The sequence below is a fragment of the Schizosaccharomyces octosporus genome, assembly GCF_000150505.1.
Source record: "Schizosaccharomyces octosporus yFS286 unplaced genomic scaffold supercont6.2, whole genome shotgun sequence".
Taxonomy (NCBI): Eukaryota; Fungi; Ascomycota; class Schizosaccharomycetes; order Schizosaccharomycetales; family Schizosaccharomycetaceae; genus Schizosaccharomyces; species Schizosaccharomyces octosporus.
In genome coordinates, this window is record NW_013185620.1 from 1,700,068 (window position 1) to 1,714,363 (window position 14,296).

At 37.5% G+C, this 14,296-nt stretch overlaps 7 protein-coding genes across 7 annotated transcripts; 5 read left to right on the top strand and 2 right to left on the bottom strand.

The window, feature by feature from the left end:
* Positions 1 to 110: 110 nt before the first annotated feature.
* SOCG_00188 (cytoskeletal protein Syp1) lies at positions 111 to 3,238 on the top strand. Its single transcript, XM_013162608.1, has 2 exons — positions 111 to 697; positions 742 to 3,238. Exons 1-2 carry the CDS (start codon positions 656 to 658, stop codon positions 3,001 to 3,003), a joined length of 2,304 nt encoding a protein of 767 aa, XP_013018062.1. The 5' UTR covers positions 111 to 655; the 3' UTR covers positions 3,004 to 3,238.
* A 70-nt stretch (positions 3,239 to 3,308) lies between these two features.
* Positions 3,309 to 4,611, top strand: SOCG_00189 (translation initiation factor eIF3f). Its single transcript, XM_013162609.1, has one exon. The coding sequence runs from the start codon at positions 3,381 to 3,383 to the stop codon at positions 4,287 to 4,289; it is 909 nt and encodes a 302-aa protein (XP_013018063.1). The 5' UTR covers positions 3,309 to 3,380; the 3' UTR covers positions 4,290 to 4,611.
* Positions 4,612 to 4,676: 65 nt separating this feature from the next.
* On the top strand, positions 4,677 to 6,609 carry SOCG_00190 (acetylglucosaminyltransferase). Its single transcript, XM_013162610.1, has one exon. It carries the CDS (start codon positions 4,900 to 4,902, stop codon positions 6,028 to 6,030), a length of 1,131 nt encoding a protein of 376 aa, XP_013018064.1. The 5' UTR covers positions 4,677 to 4,899; the 3' UTR covers positions 6,031 to 6,609.
* SOCG_00191 (acetylglucosaminyltransferase) lies at positions 6,544 to 8,079 on the top strand. The gene has a single exon (XM_013162611.1). The coding sequence runs from the start codon at positions 6,664 to 6,666 to the stop codon at positions 7,789 to 7,791; it is 1,128 nt and encodes a 375-aa protein (XP_013018065.1). The 5' UTR covers positions 6,544 to 6,663; the 3' UTR covers positions 7,792 to 8,079.
* On the bottom strand, positions 8,052 to 9,279 carry SOCG_00192 (20S proteasome component beta 1 Pre3). The gene is made up of 5 exons (XM_013162612.1): positions 9,144 to 9,279; positions 9,024 to 9,106; positions 8,832 to 8,964; positions 8,523 to 8,721; positions 8,052 to 8,469 (listed from the first exon to the last, which is right to left on the bottom strand). The coding sequence occupies exons 1-5, from the start codon at positions 9,197 to 9,199 to the stop codon at positions 8,260 to 8,262; spliced, it is 681 nt and encodes a 226-aa protein (XP_013018066.1). The 5' UTR covers positions 9,200 to 9,279; the 3' UTR covers positions 8,052 to 8,259.
* Positions 9,280 to 10,115: 836 nt separating this feature from the next.
* Positions 10,116 to 12,388, top strand: SOCG_00193 (AGC/PDK1 protein kinase Ppk21). The gene is made up of 5 exons (XM_013162613.1): positions 10,116 to 10,512; positions 10,567 to 10,803; positions 10,893 to 11,002; positions 11,045 to 11,215; positions 11,268 to 12,388. The coding sequence occupies exons 1-5, from the start codon at positions 10,312 to 10,314 to the stop codon at positions 12,187 to 12,189; spliced, it is 1,641 nt and encodes a 546-aa protein (XP_013018067.1). The 5' UTR covers positions 10,116 to 10,311; the 3' UTR covers positions 12,190 to 12,388.
* Positions 12,333 to 14,175, bottom strand: SOCG_00194 (GTPase activating protein). The gene is made up of 2 exons (XM_013162614.1): positions 13,264 to 14,175; positions 12,333 to 13,213 (listed from the first exon to the last, which is right to left on the bottom strand). Exons 1-2 carry the CDS (start codon positions 13,825 to 13,827, stop codon positions 12,536 to 12,538), a joined length of 1,242 nt encoding a protein of 413 aa, XP_013018068.1. The 5' UTR covers positions 13,828 to 14,175; the 3' UTR covers positions 12,333 to 12,535.
* Positions 14,176 to 14,296: the final 121 nt, after the last annotated feature.

Genomic DNA, 14,296 nt, shown 5'->3' on the forward strand with positions numbered 1-14,296 from the left:
GTAGTTCGTTAAATTTAGTAACAGATTATGTTGAGGTAACATCTCTGGGTAACGTTTATTCTGAACAAATATATTCTATGATTATGCGACAATACTGACTTTGTTTGCAGTAGAAACGTTCTTAATATGAAATAATTGTCTGTTTCAACATTTAATTGTTTTACTTTTCAAAGAAAAGAAGTTTCATCAGAAACCTGATCGTGGATCAATTACTTTCATTCTCATTACCGGTAGAAGTGAATTTTGCTGTTTCAGTAATTATGAACGAAGAAACAGTCGGATAATTTGTAAATGATAAATTGAGCGAGTCTGAAATAGGCGTTTTACAGAAAAACATGCTTAAACTACAGTATTGTATAGACTGGAGACCTCCACTGAATATTTGTAAGGACTTAGTTCATATTTTAATTGGAATTGTTGGATTCAAATATACTCCTTTCAAGTAAAGAAACGCCTTACAAGAAGGTATCCATGAACGCTTATAACGGAGGCCATCATGTTTAAATTTTAAGAATATTTCAATAAAATCGCTTTTATCATGATATTCCTGAAATTGTACTTGTATAACGAAGAAATTGTCTACTGACCCTCCGCTCTTTACCTGTTACATTTGGTAGTTCAATTTACTACCACACACACCGCACCCATCATCACAATGGACTCGTTGACAAAAACGGAATATGTTACAGCGTTTCTGGTAAGAGTTATTGTTATTAAAGAAAACATCATCTAACGAAGTAGTCGAACTGTTCTCCGAAGGACAGCATGTCCTTGTATCGGCAGAGGTTGGAACAGGTTCGTTCAGACAACGACGTGTTGGGATACTGGATTCGTGAGCGCGCAGAGATTGAAAAACAATATTCGGCGAATCTGCATAAACTAGCAATGAATATGCAGAATATCAATTCTCAGTCTATGAGCTTTCATGACGCGTGGAAGCAGTTGGAGGCGGAAACACTAGAAACTGCAAAATATCGTAACCAAATGACGCATCAAATGAGTTCGCAAATTTATAAGCCTCTCTTAGAGTACTATACCAGCTCTCCGCAAACTGCCTCAGCTCGGAAACTTGCCGAGCGTTTGACGAATATTGCTAATGAGATATCGCCAAATCAAGGATTAAAGAAACTATCAAAGGTTTCCAAATCCGATACCTTAAATTCAAGAGCTAATTGGGATGCGGAAGCTCCTTTGGCTTTTGAAAAACTGGAAAACTTGGATGAAGAACATTTATTAATGCTTAAACAAGTATATTTATCAATCGCTAGCTTGCAAAGTGATGCTTGTTCCTCACATCAGGATCTTTTTTCCAAATCTATGGAGGTTTATATGGAATTACCCATTGAAAAAGAGATTAAAAAGTTTTCCGAATCTGCTACGTTATTTTCCGAACCTGCATCAAATACTGAAGCAGCAGGTTCGCCGCTATCTTCCACCGACGACAAAGTTAAGGAACATGGCGGGGAAAGTTCATTGAAGAGTCGTGTGACGACCTTGTTCCGCCGGAAAACAGCTAAGAAAAGTAATGCATCGTCTCCGAAGTCTCCTCATTCGAACAAGCTAAGTAATCTCTTCAACAAACAGGGAAAGGATTCTAACAAAGAATCTAAAAGATTGGTCTCATCTCCTGGTACCAACAGTAGTGTTCCCTCTTTATCCGAACAGTCTTATGCATCTTCAATCGGTAGACCTGCGCAAGACTTTCAAGCAGACCATGGGGCATCGGAAGATGAAAATGAAGATACCATTCGACCGAATATGTCAGATAGAAACCGATTCAGTCCTTCACTAGATCAACCTGATTCAGGTGAACAGAATAATATCTCACAAAATCTCGATGAAAACTTCCAGAACGCTGAACCTCAAACTAGTAAGGAACGGATCAAGGAGAGCGGTACTCCATTTTCTGATCCGAGTGATTTTAGTCCTGCCATCCCAGTTCCTTCTTCGCCTTCAGCAAACTCGCCGACTTTGTCAACTAAAAACAAACAAGTATCTGGAAACGACAAAGCTGCCATTGACAGCGTTAGTGGCAGTCTTCGAAGGAACACCAGCTTGAGCAGATATCGTTCTATGGGACGCTCAAAGACCTCATCTTCAGCGGACCAATTGAGCGACTTAAGTAGTTTGCCTAACCTTTCAACATCATCTCTACAGTCACTGGATCATCGAGAGCCAATTCTTGGTTGGCTTCCGGAATTACCGAAGGCTGCTGGTTTGTCTGCAGCCATTATAGAAACTTTCTCGGGTGAACTCACGGATGCAGGATTATTACGTCCATCTTGCTCTGGAACCGTTTATTTGAAATACGCAGCAATTGTTGGTCAGTTGAGTAAAGTAGTCGGCGTTCGACTTGCTTCAAGTTTTCCATTAGCTATCAAATTGCAGGATGAATACAGTGTTCACCCTTCTTCTTCTTATGACTGTTTCCAAGTATCCACGAGCAAGCTGGAAACACCTAATCCTGCTTTAAAGTATGACTTGCAGTTGGATAGTGTGAATGGTGCTCGTTGCATTCCTTTGACTGTTGCTCAAAAGTGGAAACACGAAGAGACTGCCAGCAGTATGATTGCTTTTGTAAAGCCTAATTTAGCATGGAAGGATATTGGAAACACTCTTTTTATCAAAAAACTCGTTATGAGTGTATATTTGGGTGAAAACATTATAGTCAAAGGTTGTCAGAGTTCTCCTGCTGGAGAGTTTAGTAGGAAAACTAGTAAGCTCAAGCTTTCTTTTTCTGACATTACGGTTCCTTCTTCCGGATTCAAAGTGCTAGCTCGCTTTGATGTTAGTCCAAGTGCCGCTGTTCGAAAACCGGTAGTTGGTTTGCAATTTACAGTAAACCATAAATCAAATAATTCTGGTTTGGTAACGCTACTGGAACGACCTGAACTTGAGAGTCCTAGTTCAAGCCATAGGTCTGTTCTGGAAAGTGCTTACGAAGAGAAGGAAGTTCCCACATTTTACACCTCGCAAATCCGTGATTGTATACTTTACGCATAATAAAGAAATGCTTTCTCATTTTTGTGTTCTTTTCATACTTCGACTACTAGTCGTTTCTCTAGATGTCTTTCTGTTGACCTTCGCTAATGAACTTGATGTGCTTGCTGTCATTTCCATAAAAGTTTTGCTTAGAGTAGTCATTTCTTTAGTTTATCTATGTTTATTTATCATTGTCTCTTAGTCTTTGTTTTTGTTTTTGAATAACATCTATTCTTCTCATTTTCTTCCTTTCCTACCTACGCCTTTGCTATACTCATGAGTTTTAGAAAGTATTTTATATATTACAGTGTGTTCCAAAGAAGTACGCTAAATCTCAAACTTAGCAATCTTACTTAGTATTGAACTTGAGTGTAGCCAACCACAAAAAATTTTGGAAAATGGTTTTAGAGGCAAAACATGCACTTCATTTGGGGAAGCCACACTCTAAGGCAGGCCCTGTTCATGTTGTAATTGATCCTTCGGTTTTATTTTCCATTCTTGACCATTCCACCAGAAGAAGTGAAAACAACCAAAGAGTGATCGGTACTTTGTTAGGAATTCGCTCTGAAGATGGTCGCGAAATTGAAGTAAAGAGTTGTTTTGCTGTCCCTCACAATGAGAGTAGCGAACAAGTCGAAGTAGAAATGGAATATCACAGAACTATGTACCACTTGCACTTAAAGGCTAATCCCCGTGAAGTAGTTGTGGGTTGGTATGCTACATCGTCAGATTTAGATGCGTTTAGTGCCTTGATCCAAAACCTTTATGCCTCTCCCCCTGAACAAGGTTCTCCTGCTTTAGGCACTTACCCTCATCCCTGTATCCATTTAACTGTTGATACCGATGTGAGCACTCCTTTAAGCATACAAACCTACCTTTCCTCCCCTGTTGGAATCACCGAAAGACTTGCCGATAGCTGTGCTTTTGTCCCTACTCCTTATAGCATTCGGGAGAACGAAGCTATTCGTTCTGGTTTGAAGGCCATCGCTGCTCCCAAGAATGATCCTTCCCGTATTGCTGGTTTATTCACTGACCTCCAACAACTAAAGCGCTCCACTTTGGAAGTTCTCTCAATGATTGAGCGAGTTTCAGACTACGTTCAAAATGTTATTGATGGTTCCTCTCCTGCCAACGTTGCTGTCGGTAGATACTTGGTAAGATGTCTCAGTCTTGTTCCTAGCATTGAGGGACAAGAGTTTGAGAAAATCTTTTCTTCTCACTTGCAAGACGTCTTGGTCGTTGTTTACCTTGCCAATACCCTTCGTACCCAGATTGATATTGCCTCACGTTTGAATGTGCTTCCTTAAAGTATAAGGAAGTTTTGATGGATTTCTTTCACTGATTAAGTGGGTTGTCTACTATTTAAGGGGTAATGGATAATACTATTCTCCTTTTCTAAAAGTGAACGCTGACGACTGTCGTATTCTAAACTGATCACTAATAGGTTTCTATTGTTTATTTCAAAACCTCATACTTGGTAGTAGATAGTCTCCATTTTAAGATGCTTAAAACATTATAAATAAATTTAGGTTCCATTTCGGGTTTTGAAAACGAAGAGCATATTATGTTTATTTGGAAGGAATGATTAGACCTTTAGCTAGTAGATTTATTTATATAAATTGTCTGGGATGCTTGTGAGTTGTATTGTAGATTCTCTGTTATGTTTTTGTTTACAAATGTACTAAAGCGAATCATCTCGTACCCCATACAATGCTAAAAACTCTTTTACACACTACAAAATAATAATAATAAAAAAAAAATTTATATAAACATATTCAAAAGTTTTGGAATATACTTTTGCGGTCTACCAGTTTGCTTTCCTCAAATACCTATTTGTTTACACTGATAGTTTCGTTGGTCAGGGCCACTTTGGGCCAGTACAACAGCTCCAATTGGTGATTCATCGCCTTTATTGATATGATTTCCTCGACGCCCTTTCCAAATCCTATATCTACGCGCCAAGCGAAAAGATATTGCGTCTTCCTTTTGGCTTCGGTGTTATTCCTGGTCTTGACTTGGGAATGCTTGTATGTTTACAAAAATAGTCCAGATATCCAGCGTTCTATCAATTCCCTGGCGGGTCGTTCTCCCGCCAAGCCTTTTGCGTTTGTTACTATGCTACTGGCTTCATCTGTGACAGCCGATGAAAATAATCAACCAGTACAAGATTGGTATTACAATGCAACAAGGTTATTAGTATACAGGCTATCGCATTATCCTGAAACAAAGAGCAAATTCCCTGTCATCGTAATGGCTACAAGAGGAGTTGAGGATTGGAAAGTGGAGCAGCTCAAGGTGGACGGAGCTATAGTCAAAGTGGTTGATCCCTTGTATGCGCAGGATGTCGTTGATAATGTTAATGACATGGCGGTCCTAGATACCAGATGGAGCAGGATGTTTACCAAATTGCGCATCTTTGAAATGTACGAATACGAGCGCCTATGCTTCGTAGACAGTGATATTCTTCCAATCAGAAATATGGACGAAGTTTTTGATGTTCGTGAACAAACTTCTGCCTACCTCAGCTCCTTTGAGCTTCTAAATAAACTACGCAGGTTCTTGGATGGGAAAAGATTCAGGGAGGATTTTTCTGCTTACGATCTTCGAAGAAAAGATTTTTATCCGTATGTTTTTGCCGCCGTTTCTGATCCTGGTTCGTGGCACGACACTCCTCCCCAGTTTCAAGACTACTTCAATGCAGGTTTATTTGTCTTTCACCCATCAACGGCGCATTATAAGCGTCTAATGACTCTGGCTAGATTTCCTAAAATGTACGATAAAGCAAACATGATGGAACAAAGTTTGCTGAATTTTGCATACAGCTCAGCCGGCGAATTCCCATGGCAGCCTTTAGATTGGACCTATAATGGCGTGTGGACTCGTAAATCTGATCTTGCGTATTTGAAAAACGTTCACGGAAAGCTTTGGCAAGAAGAGGGAAGTATGGGGTACGATCCAGATACATCCTCCCTTTGGTGGAGGGCCTTTCGTGAAATGGATCACTTTTATAAGGAACATTATAGCATATCTGCCTGGCAAGCACATTAGGATGGAAGTAGCTCGGACAAACTAACGCATGTTACCTTCAAATGAAAAGACCGGCTTATTTATTGTCTCAACATTATTTCACTAATTTTTTTAAGTTAAGACCTTTTTTCAATAAGCAAGTTGTCGACTTTAAAAGGGCATATATATCATCGCTATTCCTGTTCCGCTTTACACAAATTATTACAAAGGTAATAATGGGATGATATTCTATCCTTTTTTGACTCAAATAATGAAAACCCCTTTTTATTAAAAAAGATGAGGGAATAGTAATCCTGTAACCCTTTTCTTAGTGTTCTTTTAACTCACAAGAGATTCAAGTAAACGATATCAGAATGCTATAGAAAAATTTGCTCTATGCATTTACTTATTAATTAAAATAAATAGTTATCGATTTATAACTTTGAAAGGATGGCTGTAGGAGATGTAGTTATTTATTCCTATAATTGTCTTCCTCCGTCAGACTACACTACCATCACTCCGTTAAGTAGTTATAATCCTGTTGTGGACGCCTCATAACGCACAATTAATGAAATCCTTAGAGAAACTCTAGATAGACGGTTACAATAGTTTTCTTTTCAATTATCGGTTGCATTAACAGGTGTTCACTCCAAGGTTTAATTAAGTCGTTACAATATGGATTTATGGAATCGAGTAAAGTTTGTGTCGAAGGCACTTCTTCGCTCAAAATTACTTCTTGTTGCATTTTTAATAGTTATGAACCTTGGCCTACTGTTCGTACTACATGTATACCCGGCCTCTTCTTTGATAAATTCAGCAGCCTATGAGCTAGGATTAAGCAAGCATGGTCCTTTCCACAACCAAGTTAGTGATGATCCAAGTCGATACACATATATGGGACTTTTGACACTTCCTACTTCTGATGATGATGTGTACTTCAACGCGACTAGATTGCTGGTCTACCGGCTAATTCATCATCCTGAAACAAAAAGCCAATATCCAGTTCATATACTTGTTATGAAAGGAGTGGATGAATGGAAAATTGATCGCCTACGCAAAGATGGTGCAAATATCATTATGGTGGATCGAGTGCGAACAGAAGATTTGGTAGATGAAGGTCAATCCATTACTCCAGGTAGTAACCGGTATGAGTATATGTTTACAAAACTGAGTGTTTTCGAACAGACTCAGTTCGATAAGGTTTGCATTTTAGACAGTGATTTGCTTATCCGAAAAAACATTGACGATATTTTCCAAACACCATACAGATATACATCTCCAGAAGCACTGGATACTAATCGGCTTCCTTTGTTTCAAAAGCCCGATGATGATGACGATGAAGACTATCAATTTATTGATAATTTCGAATTGTACGGAAGCTCGAAGGAAGAGTTTTATCCTTACTTGATTGCTGCTTCAGATGACCGTAACCCTGGTCATCCTACTCCTCCCGAACCATCAGACACATTCAACGCGGGTCTGATGCTTGTTCATCCCAGCAAACTTCATCTTCATCGTATAAAGATGATAGCTCGGTATCCCTACATGTATGAATATGCTAGAATGATGGAGCAAAGTTTATTGAATTTAGCTTATAATGCATATGGATGGTTCCCTTGGACAAGGATTGACTTTTCCTATAATGGGGTTTGGATTACAGATGAAGATCTGCCTTATATTCGCGCGGCTCATGGGAAGTTTTGGGAGCACGACAATCAATTGTTTCCTTCTGTGTTGGCTGCAGAATGGAGTCAAGCATTTGGTGAAATGACTGCCTTTTATAATTACGAGAGCGAGAACTAACTATCTGATACGAAGTTGTTCATGGAAAAATATTATTAAATTTTTTTAATATCTTTTATTTCTTTATTATGTCGACTCAAATTTTTCGATTCTCCGATGCTGTTTTAACATTTTTTCTCATCTCATTAATGGCTTGGCTATGTTTGCATATTTTAATTAGCTATTTAGAAATTCTGTAGTGAATATTTTTACTATAATCAGAATACTATATTTATTTTTTTTTACTTTTTTTTTTTTACTTATAGTGCTGGAAAGGTTAACTGAATTTTTATAGTTATAGATCCCGATTCCAAAAATGTATAGAAGGAAATGTATAAATTCTATTTGCATTGAATGGGTCGTTATAGTCAACAATTTCTCTAAAAATGAGTAGTGAGTAGTCATGGAAAGGTATTGTGTTTAGTAATCCACTTAAAAAAATGCATAAGTATAACCACACGCTTACTAAATCATAAGGTGGGCAGAAAATTATCGGTAGAAGCGAGGAATAGGATTTTCGGTATTAATGGCAAAAAATTTACGCTCCATTCCTTCTTTATTCAAGATAACCATTCGAATAGTACCGCCACTGCTGCCGTCACGTTCCATAGCAAGGGCGACAGCGAACTTAAGGAATTCAACTGCTTCATCCTTTGTCATATTTTCTTTAAAGTTTGCATCACAGAAACCGTAAATGAACTAGCACGCAAAGTCAGTAATCAGTTCGTAAAATTCTACTTGGACAAACATACCGCTGAACCACTACCTCCAATCGCTAAGGGTTGCTTATGAAGACTTCCACCGAGAGGAATACTGTAAACTTCACCACCAGTCTTTTCATCATAGCCACCGATAATGAGACCAGCACTCAACATATTCTTATTTGTATAGCACATCTCAGAAGCCAAAGTAGCTGCGGTATGAACAGTAGGAGTTATACCATATTGAACTCTGAAATACGTTAGCATCTAGTCATAATTTCAAGGTATAAGGGTCTACGAAAGATCCACAACCTGATATCCATCGCAAACACCGCCAAGTCGATTCATAATAATACTTACTCGTACATGGAAAGATAATATTTCAAAATATCAGCCACGGCTTGAGTGTCTGCAGCAGATCCACTTCTACAGCACCAAATATTATCAGTCAGTTGAGTCAATTTGTCCGTCACTCGATTGGCAATATAAGCACCTAAATGAAAGAGTTAGCTTCCGAAAGAAAGATAGTCACTTCATCCATGTAATACGTACCCATTGTTGTCCTAGAATCTGCGGCCAGAATCACTCCTTCGTTGTATTTAAGGGCCGTGATGGTTGTACCCATACGAATTTCACTGTATGTTAGCATACCCATAGATATGAATTCCTTACCCCTTTTTTATAGAGTTAATATCAACATTCAACGGATCTGTTACACTAGTAGCCATCTTTGATGTATATCGGTAGAGGTGAAGTGCAAGTACAAGGATGGAAGTATGCAACTTTACTGGGTAACGTTGTAACTTGTACTTTATAAGGAAAAATAGGTTTTCTTAAATTACTGTCCTTTCTTACGTTTAATTCTTTTAGATTCAAAATATAATAATATTTTATTTTTTTTCTTTATTAACTTCAAAAAAGTATTCCGATTAAACCACTGAGTATCAGGAGTAAGCAAGCTACGAAATAGCTAAGACGTGACCAGCGAGGTAATTCCTCTGCTTTTCAGCAATATTATGCACATAAAAAACTCATTTTAATAGTAATCCAAATATCTTGCCATGTAAAAAGGAATCGTCCAGAGTGTTTCTTCGGTATTATATTAAGAGTCCATGATAATTCTCTAGAATGATACTTTTTCTTTGGACGAGTGTTTCGCTAATAATGACACAGAAGCATGTCTATGAATACATTTTTAGCTCGTTTATATAATAAATCAATAAATTTAACCAGTCTCCGTCTCATTAAAGGTAGGGAACTAATGGTTCGTTGATTGCGTACAAAATTGAATGCTTCATGAATATGAAAAACTTAGGAAGCAATATAAAAAAAGGTTTGTAGATAAACCTGATTTGAAACAGATGCTATTCTTTGGTGACAATGTACAATTTGCTCACTTATACATACGCTTACTTCAATTCACTTTAATATATCGTTTACAGTATTTATTGCTACTGCAGCAACAATAAAAAATTTTTATCTTCTTTTTGTTTTAATTCAATAAAAACTATTGATTAATTCCTATCAAGCAACAATATTTTTAGTTTATTTTCTTTTGTTTGTTTACTACTTCATTTTGAGAGTGATGTAAGGATGACAGCCGATACATCAGGATTGATTTTTACCTGCTCTGTTTACACTTGCCAACAGCTAACCACATTACACAACGCCATTTCGACAAGTTAACAAGTACACTAGCTTGTTTGTTCATTCTTTTTTTAGACGTTCTTTTTATTTATACTACTGTTATTTTTTCTACTTTTCAGAATTCTCGATTTACGATATCAACGGTCTTTAATAGTACTATTCAACTTATATGCCTGAGAAGCTGTAGAGTAAGATGGATTTGGATCGAAATCGTGTCCCAATGAGTGCATTGCCAGACTATGCCGATCCTGATTATTTTGACCATGGTGCAGTTAATAAGCAAACCGACTATCATCGCTCTTTGCCTAAACATTCTTCCAGTCACATCGGTAGTGCGAAAACCCCAAACGATTATATTTTCGGAGACATCATTGGTGATGGGTCGTACTCAAAGGTAAATTACTGATTAAAATATTTGGATCTAAAAACAATTTTACTTACAATTCAGGTGAAAAGGGCTACTGACAAGCGTAGCTGGAAGGAATATGCAATAAAGGTGCTGGACAAGCGTTACATAGTCAAAGAAAATAAGGTCAAATATGTTAATATTGAACGTGATTCCATGATGCGACTTAACGGGTATCCTGGAATAGCCCGCTTATTTCACACATTTCAGGATGATTTGAAGCTTTATTATGTTCTTGAGTACGCTCCCAATGGTGAGCTATTGCACTACATAAAAAAGGTATAATTTGCTTGTTTTACGATTAGGCCAAAAGTATTCTTTGCCACGTGCCCTTCTATCGGAATGTATATATTAACTGTTTTCTCTAGTATCGCTTTTTGAATGAAGCTTCGGTTCAATTTTATGCTGCCGAGATCCTTTCAAGTATAGAGTTTATGCATTCCTGCGGTATTATACATCGCGACTTGAAACCAGAAAAGTAAGTTCGGGTATCGTCATCTATCAGCTAACAGTTTCGCAGTATTTTATTTGATCATAATATGCATATTAAAATCACAGATTTTGGTACAGCTAAAATACTTCCGCCAAAGTACGCTAATAGTCCGGATTCCACAATGTTTTCGAGTTCATTCGTTGGTACCGCGGAATACGTTGCACCAGAGCTACTTTCGAAACAAGTAGTTTCTAAAAGGTAAGTTTCGTTATTGCTTTATAACTTGAGGTGATTAATTAACTCTTTCTAGTTCGGATGTTTGGGCATTTGCTTGTGTTGTTTTCCAGATGATTACTGGGTCTCCTCCTTTTCATGGTAGAGATCCTGGTGTTATTTTTAGAAAAATAATGAGTTTGGATTATGATTTACCTAAACTTATGCCAATTGAGATGGTTCCGTTATTTACGTCTATCTTTCGTTTGCAAACAACTGAAAGACCATCTATCCGGGAGTTGAAACAATTTTCCTTTTTCCATGATATTTCATGGAATGATTTATTTTTCCAGACCCCTCCTCCACTACAGTCTTTTCGGCCTAATTACCATCACATTCCTGTGAATTCGCTTCCACCAACCTATCGCTCAAATATGACAGCAGCGGCAGCTGCTGGTGCTGCAGCTGCCCATGCTTCTGCATCCATAGTGAGGCATCAGCCGAAGTTTGTCTCTGATCAAAAAATGGGCAATTTAACAAACAGAAAATCTGCTTCCCCACCTGCCCATTATGGGCAGGCTACTTTGCGTAATCAGCCGTCAATGGATATGTTTTATAACAGGTTGTTTCCGTCAAACGAGTCAGTTGTTCTATCTTCAGCTGTCTTACTGAGTTTGACTGCTCCTCTACCAGAGGGAAGTAAATTTCCCTCTGGAATTACAAAGATGTTTTTGAAAAAAAAGTCTCGAGTAATGCTATTAACAAACATGGGTCGTTGCGCTTTTATAACTAAAGGGAAAAATGATAGATTTTTTATTGATGCAGAAGTCAGTTTATATAATCCTTCGGTTGAAGTACGATTTGATGATAATAAATCCAAAAGATTCTTGCTTAATTTGGAAACGGAAGCTTGGATTGTTGAAGATACTTCTGAAAATATATCACGCTTGAGGGACGTTATTAGTAAATTTAACCGTAGCGGTCGTTCTTCTTTGGATCGGTCTTCTCCTGAAGACTAACCTTATGATTACTCTATGGTGATTTTTTTATTTATTTTCTGGTTAATTTTTGCCCATTTTTGTTAATAATATTTTTTGTTTGTTTTTCTAAACTTCTTGTATAAAACCAAACAGAATTCATTAGACTTCCCTAATTCTAGAGCAATAAAACGCTTATTAAATAGACTCTTGCTATACCGGTGGTATCAAGGAAATTATTGGTACGGAAAAAAAATCCAGAATAGAGAACTCCAATACTATAAAGAAAGTGATAAAGACATATAACATGAATGAGATGTTAAAATACAATGCAAAGTAACGCAAACCAAGAAGATAAATAGAGAAGTTGTAAGCTCCAAATTTTTAACTACTTTTTCATAGCTAATTCAGAAGGCATTTTCTGCCAGTAGTGCTGTATGCGGGCCAAATATGCATCATCGTTCTGAATAGGGATAATGCCTGATAAAGCTTGCATGACAATCTCAAAATCAGCATCCATTAAGGTATCCCACATTCCTCGTATTAAGGCGAGTGAAGACGCTTGTAATAGTCTTATAGTCTGTCCTTCATTACCTCCTAGAAGAAAAAGTAAGTCCCATATACGAAGTTGGGTATGAAAAGGCACACACTGGTGGAAAATTGTCAAATACCAGCGAGTAGCAAATGCAGATGGTTCGGCACCAATATTAGACAAATGTTTCCCAGAAGGTAGGTACTGTAACTCACTCTTCAAATTATCAAAAGCGTTTAGTAAGACATCAAAACCGCATGAGAAGAGATCACCCATTCCTCTACGTTGCAGCATATTAACCATCATTATAAATGCAATCTCTTCAGGATAATAAATTAGTAAGGTGGCTGCGATAGAAGCCATTCCTTGTACATAGCCGACCTGCGGAAGATACAAAGCTACAGAATGTAAAACTCGAAACAATAGTCGTTGACCACCATTATAACGCTTACGAAACAAAAAGTGAGTAGCCGCGGTACGGGGGACATCTAAATCGATCTGTACATCATACTCACATATTTTATCACACAATTCCTATAGAGAAGTTAGTTTTCACTGTTTGAGTGAAAGAAAACAAAACTTACGTAGTAATAATTAACGAGATCGGGATCTGGACAATCATTCATTAAGAACGACCACCAAGCTATTGAGCGCCAACAATCAGGGATTCCCTTCATTGTTCGTTGAATAAGCTTTTTGGTGATAGGGAACGAATGAAGCTGATTTCCTGACTCAAAATGTATAGTGCACATATGCTTCCACTTTTCAATCCGGGACAGCTCGCGCTCTGATAATAACTGTTGATCTTTCTCAGGTTCGTTTGTCATGGGGGAAAAAACACTTTCCTTAATATACTTTGACAAGTCATCTCGACCGATGAGTTTTTTTCCCAAACGAAATGAATTGCTCTCTTTCTGTAATGATAGATCCTTGCTAATTTTATAGAATCCCATGTTCAGCAAGCCCACATCATCGCGTATATTTCCATAACGATCCACTTGTTCAGGAGTAGGACTTTTCGATTCTGCCTTTATAGTGGATTCCTTTTCAACGGGTTCTGCCGCTTCCAGATACTCACTATCGCCTAGTCGGTACAATTCTTGGATTCGTTGGAGAGCACCGACTTTTCGTTTTTCTAGTTGCTCCATGCTTTATGTTATGCTTGGAAACAATCGGATCGATATATAAAGCTTCCTTGATCAATTAAATAAAACAAAAATAAAAGACAAACAAAACCAAACAAAGTGAAATGCAATTAACAAATTACTCTGAACCAAAATAGAAGATAAATGTGCGACTTTTTGCCAATGTTTTTGTAAGGTCAAAAACGACCTTCACTGCTTAGAGATACTAAACGCACTATCAAAACCTATGTATATGCAACCATTTATTTTTGTTTTTTCTTACTTTTCTAGGTGGAAATAATGTTAAGACTCCCGAAAGGAGTTGATTCTAAAATTTATATATTTCCTATGAATTTTCCCACATGATTTGAATAATGCACTTACGTATGAATACCGAAAAACAAACAAAACAGAACGTTTCAGTTTGTTATTTGGTAAAATCATATGATAATAACACGCAATATGCATATTATTATTATTTTACGTATGCATT